At 39.3% G+C, this 18,601-nt stretch overlaps 1 protein-coding gene across 1 annotated transcript; it reads right to left on the bottom strand.

Moving 5' to 3' along the window:
• Nucleotides 1-1,218: 1,218 nt before the first annotated feature.
• Nucleotides 1,219-4,873, bottom strand: LOC143160466 (14 kDa phosphohistidine phosphatase-like). The gene is made up of 3 exons (XM_076338192.1): nucleotides 4,688-4,873; nucleotides 4,102-4,226; nucleotides 1,219-1,414 (listed from the first exon to the last, which is right to left on the bottom strand). Exons 1-3 carry the CDS (start codon nucleotides 4,815-4,817, stop codon nucleotides 1,322-1,324), a joined length of 348 nt encoding a protein of 115 aa, XP_076194307.1. The 5' UTR covers nucleotides 4,818-4,873; the 3' UTR covers nucleotides 1,219-1,321.
• Nucleotides 4,874-18,601: the final 13,728 nt, after the last annotated feature.

The following is an 18,601-nucleotide window of genomic DNA, read 5'->3' as shown; positions in this document are numbered from 1 at the left end:
GCACATGGGGGGAAGCAGGTGCCAACCAAGAGACCTGCGGCACCAGGTTCAAGAGATCCTGCTCCCAGGTGATTATTGGGATGGAGATACAAGGAATGGACTGAAAGGTTTGAGGATGAGAACAGGAAATCTCTCTCTGCCCAACCAATCAAAACAAAGATGCAGAAGGGTGACATAAGATGGATAATTGCTGTCATAAGGCAGTAACAGCGGGATTTTTTTTGGTGATAGAAACTGGACTGAAGATTCTCAAATTTCATAGTTTGTACTTTAAGAGTCACACGCACATTGAAAAGAAAAAGCCACTGTATACCACCAGATACTGGCAGATAAGCGCAGTAGGAACCACAGCAAAGGGAAGAACCAGGATTTATATACAAATGCCTCTTGAAGACTGCAAGTCAACAATGTAAGCATAACAAAAGGTACTCCCTTGAAATCCACAACAGCATTAAAGGAAGACTGGCAGGAAACAAAAAAGTGAGAATTGTAGCAAGTAACTTCACAACAAATGAAGGGCAACATCCTGCCACAACAGGAGGAAGCAGGTGCTGTAAGTTAATTCAGACACAGCCTAGGTGTACTGGGTCTGGCTGGGAGGTAGTTAACTATAAGATAATTATTGCTATTAAAAAAAGAAAAAAGCCTCATTATACTCATGGGGAATAAAAGAAGTACAGGGAAATCAGAATGAAACAAGTATTGTCAGAATTTGACATTGCTATCAGTCTACTATAGGGAAGAATCTTACAGGAACACAAAAGATCTTGATCATTGTGTGGAACAAATATTGAATTTTCAAAACCATGGAGTAAATTGAAGATTTAGATCATTGGTGAAGAACTGTAACAGTCAACCCTCCCCTCCCCCCCTATTTTTGTAAATGTGGATAAGAAAGTCAAACAGCCTAAACAGCAACAGAAAATAAAGGAAACAGAAAACACTGCGGTCAAAAGACCAGGGAACAGGTTTGGTCCGGTGGTGTTTAAGTTGATGGCAAAATCCTGATGTATCCTACAATATATCAGCGACACAGGATTGGATGAAAACAAACTGGAGGTAAGATGATGTGGCACTGTTTAATTAGATGGCATGTCAAAAGGAGAGGAAAAAGGCTTAGAACTGCTGATTCTGCACAAAGGACTGATCTGAAAAATAAGATATATCTGGGGATTACTAACCATATTATTAATTACAGCAGAGTCCAGTTACTCCAGATTTATGGTAACATACACAGAAGACACATTCAATTTTATTTATCAAAGTACAGCTCACAGCATTGCCAGTTTTGAACTGCTTGTTGTGTTCATAAGTAGCCGATTTATTTCTTGTCATCTGACCATGTAATTTCATAATCTGTATACACTTTTTTCAGTATCTCTACAGTCACCGAATGATCTGCTTTTCCATAGCCCTGCAAGAAAGAACAAATGCTTATTAGACACATATAGAAAGTAAGTCCACAGAACCATTCAGTTCTTGTCAACACAAATTACCCAGTTATGATTTGATACTTCAAGTAGTTCACATACAAATCAAATACAGGTTCTAAAAGTTATTCTTGCAGTATCATGTTTTATTTTTCTATTGTCCTCTCCAATTCCCCCCCAACCCAAGTTGCAGAAAATAAATGAGATGGGGTCAAGCAATCTCAAGTAATAGAGGATGCATTTTTCACATCATGATTTCTCCAGCAGAAAGCTTGTTTTAAAATGTTCCCAACACCTCAGCCACCATATTTATTGAATGTTCTTTTCAACAACAGAGATTGCATTGAACCACTTTAATGTATGAGCATACAAACATCTGATTTGGCTCAGCTGAAGGAAAGGGAATAAGCCACCACATGTGTGAACATTTGAGTACTATTCTAGCCACTAAAGAAATCAGTCTTCATGTTTTATTTATTTGCAATCTTTCCTTAGCTGCTAATGGTGTAATTTTAAATATCCGTGCTCTTCAGCCACTGCAACTCCAAACTAAGGCAAGGTCAGATGACCCATGTGATTTTTTAACCCTCATTTAAATCACTGATCAGTGTTACTCTTTCACTGAAATTTAAGAGAGTTGTGGTCGAAGGTGTCTTTCCATTATTGTCTTAAATGATGAGTTATCTTGATTTTGTTATTTCAGAACTACAAGTAAGTTTTTCCCTGTCAAAAAACCTTTACTGTACAACAGTGCAGTCTACTGATAAAAACCTGTGATTTCCAGGTTACTTTCTTTTTCTAGTAATATTTCATGTGAAACTTAACTTGGAAGACTGAAAAACGAGCTCAAGATTGCATTATCAAACAAAACATGTACTCTTACTCATCACTGACTCTGCCCCAAGAGGAACAGCTTAAGTAAACCAGCATTTAAACTGCACAGGTTAAAATTATTTATGCATTATAAAATCAAAACTTTTCAAAAATACCAGATAATATAGTTATGTTCAGAAATACTGTAGGTTTGTACTGTCAGTTGTAAAGCAACAGACCTACAGATCACTCTTGTCTTGGTAATCACTCTGAAGACCCCATCCAGCCTTGCAAATAATAGCACAGCATCCACTTAAAAAGAAGTCAACGACTATTTCTCTGGTTTTCATAAAACACCAAGATAGTTCTGTTTTAGAGTCTGACAACGAATCTCCAAGTAAAGAGAAGCATTAAACCAATGTAATTAATGCTCTTAACTTCTGACCTGCTACTGAGGTCTTCTGAACCCTCCAGGTCTCTGCCTGACAGAAGCCCTCGTGGTAATAAAACTCTGCTTTTATGTGGTGCTCATCTGTAAGCATCAAGGTACCAAAAGCAGAGAAACAAGGTATTTTCCATAGACACTGCATTACAAGAGCAGGAGTTGACCACTGCCTCTAACACTAAATTGGCAGCTGAATTAATAATACGGGTGTCAAGTCTCATCTAAAAATGCAGTTATGATGAGGACCTACAATCACAAGAATTTAGTAGAACAAGCGTTATACACTGCCTTCCCACCCCATACAAATCCTAAAGAGTGTTTTTTTTTTCCTTACGATTCCAGGTGGCAAGAGTCATCTTGGAACAAAAGCAGCACTAACATTTAAAAACACTTAACACATTCAAGGCCCAACCTTCACTGCTTATCTAAGGTAAGCAGATTTGAAGTAACCATCATTTTCTATAAAAAAATTACATTAACCTAATAGAACTATTTTCTTCTTGTCTACATTAGAAGCCTAGAATCTTTACTCATAGTATTACTACAGAAGCAGCTACGCTTCATCACAGAGCAACACCAGAAACACACTATAGTATGTTCCCTAAATTCAAGAAATCATTACCACTTACTAAGTCTTTCATAAAGAAACTGAACGTACACAGAACAGTAACAGGTAACAAAAATGCTCTAGTTTCTGTATTCTTGGAAGTTACTTTTATTCCTTACACTGAGGGTGGTGAAACACTGGCACAGGTTGCCCAGAGAGGTGGTAGGTGCCCCATCCCTGGAAACATTCAAGGTCAGGTTGGATGGGGCTCTGAGCAACCTGATCTAGTGGAATATATCCCTGCTCATTGCAGGGAGGTTGGACTAGATGACCTTTGGAGGTCCCTTCCAACCCAAACCATTCTATGATTCCCACAAAATGCATTTATGTGAAACTACATCTTCACTTACTAAAAATTCACCACACCTCAACTGGGTCTACTCTTCTCACCCAAAACATACACAGAACAACATTCACAATTTAGCTGGTCACTACCAACCAACATTTTTATTGGCAAATAAAGATCACACAATAGCTGGATCAAGACCCTGTGGCTACAAATGGGCTATTCCTGCTCTAGCAGTAGGACTAAAAGATTCTGAATCAAGAGATGCTAACTTCCATTTTTAGTCTTGATTATAACTTAATGTTGGTATTACGCAGCATTAAGTTATCTATTATTTTTGCTTTGGTCTCCTGCCCTTAAAACTGGTGTTTTTCTAATCTATCTCACAAGTAAGCCAGGCAAGTCTTCCAGTTAATGTTTACATTGTGATTCAAATTGCCAAAAGCCACCATACTATAAAACAAATATCCCAGAACATCAGAGATGAAAGGATTTGAAGGAATACAAGAGATGCACTTACTGTAGAGAGCCCAAATACCCTAATTTTCTTGTCTTTGCTATTATGATCAATTTTCCCTCCTCCAAGGCACTTGCACTCATATCCCAGCTTTTCCATTTCAGGGTTTACTTTTTCAAATATGTGATCTGCACAAGAAGAATGGTTAGAGCCATTAGAATATACAGTAGGCATCAAATACTCTAGAAGTCTTCAGCTATTTTCCACTCATTTTTCTCCAGTTCCCTTCCTTCACCTGCAAGAGGGAGCTTTCTCTTGACACATAGAAAAGCTGCAATTAAGGTTCTCTATTTCAGCTTTTTACTTAGTTAACACATCTCACTCTCCTAAATGAGGTTTATCAGGTTTGGAAATGACATCTGACAGAGATACTGACCCGCTTTTTATATTCACATGAGGCGCCTATAAAGTGGGGGAAAAAAGGGGCTTCAGAGCTACGCCCGCTGACACCAGCCACGACAGGCCAGGAGCTTCGCCTCAGGTTCGCTTGGGAACCGGCGGCCACGTCCCGCACCTGAAGGACGTTGCCGCGGGGCCCCGCGAACGGTCGCTTCCCCCGCCCCCCGCCTCCCTGCGGCCCGTCACCCACTGTGGAATTCGGCCGCCTTGGTGCCGCGGACGATGTCCCGCTGCTCCTCGCCGCCCGGGCGCTGCAGGCGCACCAGGATGTACTTGAACGTGCCGTCAGGGTCGATCTCTACGTCCCGCACCGCCGCCATGGCGGTGCCGCCAGCCTGTGAGGAGACCGGGCCGCGCCGCGGCGGGACCGCCGGTTGGCGGGAAGGCGCCGCTTGCGCCGGGGGGCGGGGCAGCCGCTGTCGCCGCCGCTCAGCAGTTCGTCGTGAGGCGAGCGGGTGCCCGGCCCGGGCAGACGGCGGCCGTGGGTCGGCGCGGCCGGCAGCTCCTCACAGGCCGTGAGAAGACGCACGGTGAAGGCGTTGCCTGTCGAGGCCTTGGGGGTGCCCTTGCCCATGCGCCCTTTCCTTAGCTGCCGTTCCCCCTCTCCCCCGGCTCCCAGATCTGGGGCCTTGCGGCGGGCAGCCGCCATCGCAGGTCCCTTGCAGGGCAAGGCATTTACACCGGGGAGGGGGGAAAGGGTCGCGGACAGGGAGAGCTTAATGCCCTGAGAATCTATAGGTTACTCTTCCCATATATCGAATAAGAGATAGAAGTTTACCTCCTGATCACCTTATTTTATGGGTTCTACTTGATGAGTTAGGCAAGCCCCGAACAGATTCATCGTGAAGTCACAGATGTCTAGAATAAGATACACCACCTTACTGAAAATTTTAGTCTATAATATTTACTAGAAGAAAAAGAATTGTTTCCTTGTAGTGTTGAAGTAAGAACGTGGTCTTGTATGAAGTGCTTACTCCAAAAAGAGGGATTATTCACATTTTGAAGACCAGAATTTTTTTAAAAAGTTTCAGAATATTTCCACAAATGAGTGTCAACATAGCCATGTCTTTTAAGTGTTATATTGTAGGTCACTTTCAACTGAACTATTCTATTAATACATACAAAGAGTAAATCATTGTTGACATGAATTTCTCCAACCCTAATATAAAAACAGTGCTTGAATACAGATAGTGTGCTATATAAACTAAGATGTAATGCATGAAAAACAGTAAAAGAGTACATATCATCTAAACACATTTAGAAGTGCTTAACAAGATAAATGTAATTACTGTATTAGAATTTGTTTTGTGATTTATAATTAAAGTTGTTTGCTAAACTACTTCATTAGCTATCCTAAATCTTAAAAAAAAATTCTAGTATTTTATTATTTCAGATACTATTGTTAGTTACCTTTTTGGGTACAAAATAATACCATTACTGTGAGGAAAGTGACCACAGCTCTAATAAGGTAAGCCAAATTCTTGTTAGCTTTATTTTAGGAAATGAAGAAGTGAGAAGGGCTTTAAGTAGAAACCAAGCCTACCATCTCAGCTGTTCTGGATTTGCCAAGGCAGGCAGGGAAAGTGATAAAAAAATGTGTCTGGGTGAGGTGCCCTTTAGGATTATAAGGCTGAGAGTCTTGTGGAGTTGAGGTGGTTGCTCAAGCTTGCTTAGTTCAGTAGTAAAGGCTTGTAGGATTATTGTAGTGTTAGTTCTTTAAGTTTCTTTCAAGCAATTTAGAAGGCCTATTTTTGATAGTTTTTGTGTGTATGGTGTATTCTTTGATTATTTTGTCTACTAATTCAGCTTAGTATCTGATGCTCTTATTTATCTCTTCCTGAAGTTTTAGCATTAAGAAGGTTTTATGAAGCTTGCTTGTTTGAATGAACCTTGCCTTTTTTTTTTAACTGGAATAGGATACTTAATTCCCTTAAGTATAGAAGCCTGTTGCGTGGCTATGGCTGTGGAAAACTTTATTGCCCCATTTCAGTTATGATGCACAGAAGGAACTAGCAACAAACCATGGTAACACTAATGAGCAAGGGCAAGGATGGCAAAGGCAATGCTTATGGCATACCTCAGACAGAAGTTAAACTTTAAAGGAATTTGTCCTCGACAAGGAGAGCAGGCATCTGGCTTGACCTGACATGGGTTTGAGCAAATAAGTTCGTGACTTAGTAATAGGCAAAGCAGAACTTTATCCTGTTCTCCTTAATGCTTTTGTCTTCACAAGCACCCACCTTATCCAAAAGTAGTTTCCTGTGCCATGCTGATGTATAGGAGCTTCCTGTTGGCTTTTACGCTGAAGACAGAAATCCCCTGCTGTTAGCGGTAATTGTTAGTGTGTCACTTTGTGGGCCTCAGGGGTACAAAGAGGATGGCATGGGGCAACAGGGGTCTCAAACCAGAGACAGCCTGTCTCCAATAAAACTGAGTAGAGGGACTTTCCTTTTGTAATGGGATTACTCATATCTAACTGTGGCAGTGAGTTTGGCACTGTTTTCTGAAAAATTAAGGTTTTTTTTATTTATTTGGCCAAGTAACATCTTGTGTCTTCACAGTGATGTCCTAAAACCCATTGTTCTGAGGAATAGGATTGTAAATATCTCAAATTAGGTAACTGAACAAATGTGATGATAATTAAGATAGGATAGTAGATATTTTTCTTGAGTAGTTGTAGCCAGACTATAAGGGTAAGTGTTGCCAGCAATTTTCCTCTTCTATGTTACATATGGGGCTTGTTTTCTGTTATGGCTTGCAGGCTTTGGACTGGACCCAAATGACTATAAAGTTGCACTGTTGTTGTTTATGCCCTTCCTATCATCAGGTTGTTTTAATCCATATGGCCTTGTAAAATTCACCTATCCTTACATTGGCTTGGCTTGGGTTGTGCCAACATGGCAATGTATATTGCAGTGGATTAAACTGTTGGTGTTTTGTTTGTTGGTCTAACAGAATGTGTGGTTAGGCTGTTGTTAGGCTGAATCTGGGATACCTGAACCAAGTTACTGGTTGAGCTAGTGCATCTGAACTTGGTCAAACTTCTCTACATATTCCAGCAATCAGAGGGATTGAAAAAAAGCAACAAAAACTGTGGTTCATGTGACATGGTATGATACCTGGGTATCATTATTGTAGCTACCCGAGTTCATTTTCGTAAAGGCATGAGATGTCCTGGTACATGTCATACTTTTACCTTCTAAAAGTACTTCCTGAGTGTCTTGAGAGGGATAAAACAGATAATAGCTTTGTGTTCTCTATTGCATCCCTTATGAGAGGGTGCTGTGACTATGCTTTTCTGTTTAATAACTCTTGAAAGTGTTAATAAATGTCAACTCAATTTGAGATCATGATAGAGATATCAGTGTTACTATATTCCTGCAGGTTTGATGAAAATAGGTGGAGAACAGAGACACTGTGAGTGTTCCTGCTGAGGGAATGGGTTCCTGTGTATTGAGTGAAATATTTGGGTGATGGAAACTGCTGATGAGGACAAATACATTCTTGTTGTCACACTTAACTGCATTTCTACTGAGCTTTGTGGTGGCATCAAGGCTGTGATATTTGTATCTTTTTATAGTAACTTTCTAGAAACATTTTTCTTCCCTATTGTGTGCCCCCACCCCCCAACAAAAATTGTTCTGTTCAGGAAGTGTGTATGGATACTGAGCATTCTTTTTGAATCTTTTTCCCAGAGTTTCATATTTTTTTGGCTACTGAGGTGAACAAACGGTCTTCAAATAATCTTGGAGGAGGTTTGCACTTGTGAGTGCAGTGCCCTTAAAAATTAGCTCTGGATTGTTTACTAGATGTCAGCAGTAGCTTGACACATCAAAATACAGCTACTTTATCTTAAGTCTTTATATCCTCTAGCGTTATACCACTCTAGCTCAAACTACAATTCATATTAGGGTTTTCTTCTGAAAAAATTGGAAACCATGGCTTTAAGTACATGCATTGTTACATGAGTATGTTAAATGCTAGTTTTTCAATAAATACGGATTCTGAATATAGTTTAAAGAATCCAGTTATGTGCCAATATCAAACCTAACAGCAGAAGAATGTGCTAAAGGCATGCTAAAAAAAAAAAAAAAAATCAAATTGGTAGCTTAAATGTGTTATGAGCAAAGCACAGGTGGGTAATATAAATGCAGCTGCATTTTCTTCCTATGTATTGGCAGTCCAGCTATGGACTATATTTGTGGACTATGTGGAGTATATGGACTATATTCTATGCATGCAGAGCATGCATAGAAATTCTGCAATAAAACAGATACAATACTGTAGTTAGATGAAGTGATAGGTCCCTAGGAGTTCCTGAGGCATAGGTGCTAGCAGAGCAAGGTGGGTGTTGTGTCTTACTAAGGATTTCCAGAGCAGTTCTGCCCAGTTACCCCTTTCTTATATTTGATCTGTCTCTTTCCCGTCTCTTCTTGCTGTGAGTATACCTGAGGCTGTTGTAGGACTCCCATCTGCTAATTGGATCCCTAAAGTCTTTGCCATAAAAGCAGAAAGGTTAAGTCTTTTACTAGCCTTCCCTTTAAATATCACTGAAAAAGCTGTGCATGTACAAAGTAGGGCAAATCACTGGAGGTACTCAAGATGTGATTGGACAGGGTGCTAGATCATCTCATCTAGGTTCCCTTTCCCACGAAAGGTTGGGCCAGGTGATTTGTTGAGGTCCCTTCCAACATGGGCTATTCTATGAAACTCAAGTGCTAAGATTACTGAAAAAGCAGTGAAAAACAGTTTTGTTTTGTTTTTTTTACTTTAGGTGCGTGTGCTTATGAATGTGAAAATGGACTTCCCACTTAAATGTTTTCATGCATGCAAAGATTAGATCTTCACAAAAGAGAATCCTTGCAGATAGAAGGTTCATGGCTTCTTCCCCCATTTCTCCAGCTCAATTCTGTGTAGTCAGTAACAGTATTTTTCAATCAGACTTGAGTCATGAACCTACTTTTAAAATTCAGGCAGAGCACTATGTACAGCATTTCAGCTCTGCTCCTGGGCTGAATGTCAGGAGTCCAGCTCTGAGACTAAATTACATTTTGACTCACACTGCAACATTCAGATAGGTTGAGTATCTGAAATGACTCCTTTCCTCTGCGTTATGTTCTGTGTTTTACAGTTTTGCTTCAGCTGAAGTCAGTAAGTGGCAAAGTTTAGTACACAGTAATTGATGGTTACAAAGAAAACACACTGGCTTCCCTTTCTGAGTAACTCAGTAACAGGAAGGATCCCTGAAAAAGCCAGGGTTGAAAGCCCAGATGGGTTAACCCTTGTGAATGATGGCTTATGAGATTTTCTGATCTGTAGTTAAAAGCTAATTTGGCCTCAAGTGGAATTTTTGAGAAATTGTTATTGACTATTGACAACTGTCACTTGTTTTGCCAATTTGGATTGAAATGAGGGATGGGGAAGAGAAGGTGTGGTTGTACTGCAGCTGTATGTGGAGATATCAAAGCCAGTTGTAATTGAACAAGTTCAGGTAGCAGAAGTCACCTGGCTGCAGAAACACAGTTCAGATCTGATTGGCTTATCGTGCCAAAACCCAGGATCAATTTACTGAGCAGGTCTCAGACCTGCTATTTCTAGCTTGCTTTCAGTGCCCAGACTATACTAGTTAACTTGCATGACAACTTAAAAGGAAGAAACTGGATTGCAGTTCAAGATCAAATGTAACGTTTCATTTACGAATAGGCAAAAAACCCGTGAGCCAGGAGTATCTTAATGTCAAAACATCCTCATATTCATTTTGCTATTTAGCCTCTGAACAGTGAGTGACTGGAAAATGAATATTAGTATTATGCAGATGTGTTAAATATACATTGTGCTGCAGTGAAGCTCACCATGGGATTCTCTCAAGCCATTATGCCAATCCAGGTTACCAGAGTCAGGAAAAGGGAAACAATCAATTTGAACTCCAGCTTTATAAATTTTTCCTTTTATTGAGCTCTTTGACAGCAGGGCACAAGGTGTAAGGATATGTTTGGCCCATTGTTGTATTACAGGAAAACATTAAGAAAATAATTTTGAAGTAGGTAATTTCCATTGCATGTAACTCTCAAATGAGAAAGAAAATAAAATGAGGGTTAACTTTTGGCTGTACTTGCAATTTTTTTTTATCCCAGAGTGAGAGTACACCCTTGGGTGGAGCAGAATGCCTAATACACTGATGCAAATGAAATATACTGTTGTAAATTATGACTATTGTGGACATCAAAGATCACAGGTCTGCTCTGCTGCTTGGCCCACTCATTTTAATAGGCTTTGAATGAAGATTTTTCTTCAACAACCGTTGGTTAGCAGCTCCTCAGATTGGCAATGAAGACAGAACAAATGCAGGATAATAATGTTATCTGTCTTGGTATTCACATCTTTTGGATCTGTGTATGTATAGTCAGTTCAGAAGCCAGAGGCTTGGTTTGTGCACTGAAGGTTAAGAATTCAAGCAGACTTTCAGCATGCAGGAGTATAAGGGACCTCTGCTGGGTCCTTTATACCTTGCTTTCATGAATAATGCTCTCATATGATCCCTTTCAGAAGCTGAACACTATCTGCATGAAAACCAAGTTTCTTGTTCTGCTACTCGTAGAAGGCTGTTTTATAACCTCATTGCTCTGCTGGCTAGGAACTCCCTCCTAATTTCCAGTCTGCATTTACTCACAGATGGTTTGTATCCGTTTGGTTTTTTGTACCAACTTTATCCCTTTATATACAGAAAACTTCTGATCACTTTCTTTACTTTCCTGATACTTATAAAGAGCCCATCACATCCTTTCTGAGCCTTCCTAGCTGCTTCCTCTTCCCCAGACTTAAACATAAATTTCTAATAGGCACCTGGGAAGGTATTTCTTTAGAGGGGACTTTATGGAATATTTCTACTGTTTGGACAGTCTAGAGTTTCCTACTAGGAAACTGTCATAGGAAGTGTCATTCTCCTAGCTCTCCTTCTGAATGACCATAAGTATCACCTGCCTGTCACAGGATTGCTAGTCTAACCCACTTTGAAGTACTGAACACATGCTTCCCACCATAGAATTCCCTTGGTCAGTGAAACCAGTCTGCTGGGTTTGTTTTTCAGGGCTCTGCTGTCCTTCAGTTGTCCTTCCCTGCCCTTAGTGTCCATGCCTTACAGCATATGTTGGGGGCACGGCGAAAGTGTGGTGTGCAGGTGATGATTCCAGAGTCCCAGCTGTTACTTTGTGGTCTGTAGAGATGAACGGTGTGAATGAGTTGTTTAACTGATCAGAGTTAATTTCTGTGGGATCTATGACATCCTGACTATAAGGGCCTTTCAGCTGCAGCTGCTTTTCTTCAAGATGCATTTGCATTCATGGAGCAGAGATATGAGGAAACTGTGTGTCCCTCCTTAGTCACGGTGTTGAGAGTGCAGTTCCTTAGGTAAAAATCAGAATGAAGAAGAAAAGATGGATGGGGAATGTAATTGTGTGAAGTCTTACTTGCAGAATTCTGGATATAGATTGAAGGAAAAAAATAGATTATTTGTATTACTTGTGGTGATCTACTAATATTTGTGTCTGGGCTGGTTTAACTATAGCCATAATTCTGCTCTGAGAGAAGGGACATTGCATGCAGAGCAAAAGAATGAAGAGCTGCTTTCCCTAATGCTGTCATTCAGTGAGTGCCAAGGTCAGGGAGCAGTGTTTGGTATACATAGGAATGTATTCTTGTTACTCCATGTTCCTAAATTACATACCATAGTAAGTGAGGGAAATGCCTTTAAAAGGGCATGTACACCATTTATTTCAGGAGAAGAAAACTGAATCCTGCCTTAGAGGATAGAAGCAAACCTAAAGAATTGGTGGTTTAACTCTTATTTTGTTTATTTAGTAGCTAATGGCACAATCTAAATAAGAGATGAAATTACAATACTGCCAATTTCATTCTGAATTCTTTTCCCATTGCTTTAAGCATCTAAGCAAATGTATTTGCTCTCATTTTTGTTAGAGGGAGAATGGATCTCCTTTGACTTGACCTTTAAACCTTTGTCTTTCTTTGACTCTAGAGGGTATAGAGCAACTGCACTCCTAATTTACCATAAATCTGGATGTTTCATTCTGTTTTGACAATAGGGTAGCTTCTTCTTTGTGGTTTGTATACCCAGTCTAATATCACAGGGATTTTGTCGCTTACAAGAAGTACAAATAAACTGAACTCTTAACTGCTTCAAATAAGAATGTTGCATGCAGGCCCAGTATTATTTTATAGGTGATAAATGGCAATCCCTTCACTTCCTGCTGATCCAATACCTATTATAAAAGTAATCTTTGATTATGACTTCTGTGGTCTAAATAACCAGACTCTGCTACTGATTGCAATTGTGTAACTACAAAAGATGAGTAAATGCCTATTGATAAATGAGAGGAAAAACCCCAACTAACATGCACCAGGAAGGATAAATATAGAATCACAGAATCAATCATTTAGGTTGGAAAAGACCCTTAAGATCATTGAGTGCAACTGTAAACCTAATACTACCAAGTCCACCACTAAACCATGTCCCTAAGTGCCATGTCTGCATGTCTTTTAAATACCCCCAGGGATGGTGACTCAACCACTTCCCTGGGCAGCCTGTTCCAATGCTTGACAACCCTTTTGGTGAAGGGTTATCAATGGGGTGGGGGGATACATCCTTTGCATTTGAGAAAAATGACTTTGTGGATTGCTTTTTAGGCTCCAATATGAAAGTGCAGCAATTTCGGGGTAGGTGACAGACTCACCCTTCCTGATGAGTCAAGAAATCTAGAAGTGGTGGAACAGCAAAATCTTCACTGGAAAGTTAAAAGTATTGTTTTCAGGCCTAGGAAATAAGGAAGGTCCTAATGATCTTGACACCAGTTAACTGGAACTTTAAAAAGCCTTGTGGTGCTGTTTGTTGTCCGGGAAACGATAAAATTGAGCAATTTAATGTCATTGCTTTCAATGTTAGTGATGAATTTCTTTGTTCTTGAAACAACTACTATATGCATCAGTTGAAGTACCCTCCACTAATGATCTTATGTTAAGCATGCCTGTCCTAAAAAGCAATTACTTATCCAACTGATAGAAATAAACTTCTTTCTTGGAATAATTAATGGACGTTATGGTTGTGGCAAACTTGTGGTAGAGTGGTTAGAATGTGCTGCAGATAACACTTGGAGAGTTTATTTACCACTTGTTTCCCAGTAAAAAAATTAAGGACTAAAATATCTGTACTGGCCTTCTCTGAAGCTTTCTTAGCAGACTTTTCTTCCTAGAGCAGTACAGCTCCTGGGGTGGGCAGTTTGGGCTGAAAACTTATGGAGAAACCTGAGAAATTACAATATTGAAGTTATAAACTGCTGTATTTAATGATTAAAAAAAGTTGTTGTTCAATACTGCTTTAGCTATGGACTCAAACACATTAAATACTGTGTCCATTGGTGTATAAAAATTATTTACCCGAAACTGACTTAAGCACTGAAAAGAACACACCTGAAGCTTGGAGTTCGTAAACTAATGGTGAGATGTATTAGTAAGGAAGTGAAGCTACTGCCCTCTTCATCCTTTTTGTAGTCCATCCCTCATAATACTGCAAATGGAGAATGGAAGGTCATGTCAGCACTCCAGTGCTACTGGTAGTTCACAGGCTATTGGATAAGTCAAAACAGTGTTTTCTGGGAGCAGAGCTAGGCAGAAGCTATGCAAAGAATTTGCAAAACAAAAAACATTTCTTATGATGACTGCTTTTGCAGAACCAACCACCTACTTAATCTCCTAATCCTGAAACTTCCTGTCACTCCTCTCATTTGCCAAAAGCTGTAACTGTTCTCTTCCTCAGAGCCAGCATCCCCATCAGTGTCGCATCTGGGACATCTCACCTGCTGAGCATATGGGACTGTGGAACAGACCTGGGCAGTAAAATCAAGAGTGCTCGGTCTATGCATGAGTTATATAGTTATTCTTTCTTACATGTGCGTGAAGGGTGGCAAGGTTCCAAGAGCTTCTCTGCCATAATTTCCAACGCTAGAATTAGAAATAATCAAGTTCTGCATGGGGTCAGTTCCACCTGCAACTGTAGGCAACCAAGTACTTGATGTTAAGACCAGCCCTGCTTTTATCTTAACTCAAGGTGTGAGTTGTTTCCTCGGCTCCTTTGTCCTGTTTCATGTTTCAGTGCACTGAATCACACCTTGCCAGTGCAAGCAATCCTTGGCCTCAGGTTAGATTCTTGAATGTGTATTTTTGCCTGTTTGGAGGAAATTGAACAGTATGAGTCACATCAGAGAGTTCCCGAAATGAGAAGTGGAGATAAGATTTTCTGGCTCCTGGGGTTTCACTCCAGACAGAGTGGAGACTGTCTTAGGCAGCCTGAGAAATTCCAGCTTCTTTGTAGCAGTTGTATTGCCTACCTTATTCACACTTAATGAGACACAGAGGCTGAGGGATGAGTATATTTTGGGAAATTATCTTTTCTTCCCATCTAGACCTCGGGGAAAACTTGTGCCTTAGACCTTTTGTCTCTGAATTTTTAAAGAATTAGTGTTTCAAGCTCCTCTCCAAACAGGAAACACCTTCACTACTGGCACCAGAACTCCTTTTCCCCTCAAGGCTGTCTAAAGCTCTTACTCTTCCTCTTCTACTGAGTGTTACTGTGGGTGAAGCTGGATTTTTTTCATGACTCCAAAATTTCAAGTTACAGCTCTTTGCCATGGGTTAAATGTCTGTTATACAAACTATTTTGACATAAATACTTATGAAGTGTTTTAATTTAGGAATAACAAATATAGCTTCTAGAATAGAGATGGAGCTGGGTTACTCAGAGGTACTTAATTCTCTATTTTTGTCCGTTGACATAAAAGCATCATTAAAATGTTTAAAAAGGAAGACTTAGAAATATGTAAATGCAGATGTAATCTTATAATGTAGGTAAAGAACTGTTCTTTAAAAAAGATGTGGAAAATGAATCTCTGTCTCTTTCTATATGTACATATGTACATGTATATATTCTGGTTTCCTGAGATCCCACCATATCCTGTATTTTTCTTATTTTTGTGATTTCAGCAAGTTCAACAGAGAATTTTAGATAATCTAAAATAATTTCCCACTGCATCCCATTTTCATAAGCTATTGATAAAGATATTGACAAATGTTTCTCAAACCAAGACTTAAAAATCTCCAACAGAAAGCTAGACTCTACAAAACTCCTGTTCTAGCATTTAATGGCCTTCTTATTTAGAAAAATTTCCTTTAAAACTTTGTCACTACAAATCAATCCAACTGCTACTTGTTATGCACCAAGTGAACATAAAGAATTGTTCACATGCCTCCTAAGTACTCTAAAATACCTTTTAGGTTTCAAAGATTGAATAGATTTCTTTCCTCTATCATCCTTTTCTACAGTGGGGTGGGAATAAAACAGTTAAATGCCTTGGGTGTTTCTACATAGGCCATATTTTCTGAACATGTGTTACTTGAACTGTGATCGGTGGCAAACTGGTAGTTCCTAAGATTAGATCACTTACAATCTCCTTACAAGTCAGACAAGTGTTCATATTTTGTTTGCTTCCCTGAAAACATATGAGGGTGTTCGTAAGAAATAAAATTAGTAAATCGTATTCTTTTTGGTTTTGTTTGAAAATAGTGTCAAGATTGTATGAGATGGTCCTAGCTTCTTTTCCAAAAAATAAAAACTTGATCTAGTTCTAAATAATCAACTGTGTTGCTTAGGATTTGATTTTATTTTGTCTGCCTGTATCTTTCTAAAATTGCAGTACTTAAGATCAGGTGCAATACACCATAAGAGATTTGGCAATGGCAGATTGGATGGAATAATTGCAAATTTTGTCTTAAATAAAACATTCCTATTAATATATATCAGAACAGAATTTCCTATTTTTAAAAATGACAACAAATCATTAACCCATATTGAATTTGTGATCTGCTATAACTCCTAGTTCCTTTTCTACAATGCTCCTGCCTAGCCAGCAGTTTCCCAGTTTGTTTCTATGCTGGTTTTTTTTTTTTTTAGATTAAGACCACTGTGCTTCTTTCTGTTGATTCCCCTCCCCCCCCCCCCCCCCCCCATTTTTTGGTCATATCTCTAATTTATCAGAATCTTTAAGTTCTACGTTGGTCCTTTGGAACCCTTGCACTTCCTCAAAGCTTGGTGTCATCTGCAAATTTTCTAAGCATTTTAGTTGATATTTTGCCATCCAACTTAAATTAGCTCAAGTTAGTTCAGGATAAGCCCTTGCAGGACCCATTTGTATAGTCCTCTCAGACTGACAGTGATCTTTGAAAAACTGCCCTTTGAGTAGTGGTTACGTCTCTTGCATGCTCATTTTATGTGATTTCAGCTAAGCACTATTTCACTTGTTTCCTTATAAGAGTGTCTCATGGGACAGTATTAAGTCTTAATTATAGCAAACTATAGGACACTATTGTTTCTCTGTTACTCAGCCTTGAAGTACAAACTAGATTGATTTGCCAAGAGTAAATCAATCATATCAATGTCAGTTGTTCTTCACAGCTTAGTAGCCTTCTGCTGATTTTTCAATTGTTTTCTTTAATATTTTTCCGATACCGTTCTAGTATCTTTTCTGGGTGCTCGTGTGGAAGACCTGGCTTCTAATTACCTTGATCTTCCTTTCCTAGATACAGAGATGCAATATTTGCTTTTTGTCAGCCCTGTTATACCTTTCCTTGTACTCTCAAATGTAATTACTGAGAGTTTGGAGATAATTTGGTTGGATCCTTAAACAGTAACTTGATTAGCTGTAACTAGCCTAAACAGTCTTCACTCCAGTCTTTCCATACTCTGACCTGTTCTCTTTTCCCAATGCATAACACTATTGCAGTGAGTATCTGTTAACTTTTCTCTGTATAGAAAGAAATGACATTTGACGTGTCGTCTGTCAATTGCTGTCCTTCTTTAAATAGCAGACCTGGCTGGTTTTTGTTATTCTTACTCCTAATGCGTTTATATAGCCTTTTCTTACCTTTTATGTCCCGTAGTGGGCTATCAACTAAACCTTCTAACTGGAGAATTAATTGCTGTTAGATAATTCTTGTTAGGCACCTCTGTCTGTAAGGGAAAAAGAGGTGATCTAGGGTATTCCCATTCACTTGTGGAAAGCTGGGCTTTCACTTGTGCAAATGAAGGTCTGGAGCGTATAGGAACAAGAAGTGTTCAGCATTTCTAAAAATTTGACTTGATTTATATTTAGAGTCTCCCATTTTTCTGGCAGAAAGGAATTGGATTAATTTTAAGCAACTATGTCTGTGTTCATGTAGCACAAGAGGAGAGTGGACAACTGCACCCAGCTCAGTGCAGCACAAGAAACGAGGCTCTTATATTCTCAAATCAATTGGCAAAGGAAGAAAAAAATGTGAAATAATAAGAAAAGAATAAATCAGTAACATGGAAACCAGCTAAGAGGCAGGCTGGATGGCACTTCTGGCTTGAATATCTGCAGTTCAACCTAAGTAACTGTATCAGAGGTATTTTTCCTGAAATACCTACATAACATAGGATCCAATATGAGCTTCAGCTCACAGGACTCCCAGTCTTCCTGAACAACAGGGTTGAAGTTTTTAAGTGTCTTTGACTTTTAATAATGAGATTTTAACCTCTCAGTTATATGCTTTTGAAAATGCTTTTCAGGCTTTCTTTTTTCTGAAAATTTTGAATTTATAGTCATCTTCCATTATATCAAAAGGAGATAAAAAATATAATCAGTGGATGGCAGAATTCCCTGGGAAAAACCGAAAAGAGCCCCATGTCAGTGATGTATAAGGGAATACTGCCAAGAAAAAGAGGCAGTCTTTTTTTAGGCTGGAGTTTTTACAGGCATATTGCTTTTAGGCTTTGGTGTTTTGTTTTTTTTGTGTGGTTTTTTTATCTGCTGCAGACAAGAGGTCTCAGACAGCCTTTGTGAAGGAAGACTATTGTAAACCATGAAACGTTCTCTTCCTTCCTCCAGAGATTCCACTGGCAAAGTGATTCTGATAAAAGTTTCTTCCACTCAACTTCAGAGCTTCTGCCACGAGAAGGATGAGCACTTACCAGTAGGAAGTTCATAAAACAACATGAAAAAGTGAATCTCCAGGAAAAGGT

This window comes from Aptenodytes patagonicus, chromosome 5 (genome assembly GCF_965638725.1).
Source record: "Aptenodytes patagonicus chromosome 5, bAptPat1.pri.cur, whole genome shotgun sequence".
Taxonomy (NCBI): Eukaryota; Metazoa; Chordata; class Aves; order Sphenisciformes; family Spheniscidae; genus Aptenodytes; species Aptenodytes patagonicus.
This window is presented reverse-complemented; position numbering and strand designations above follow the sequence as displayed.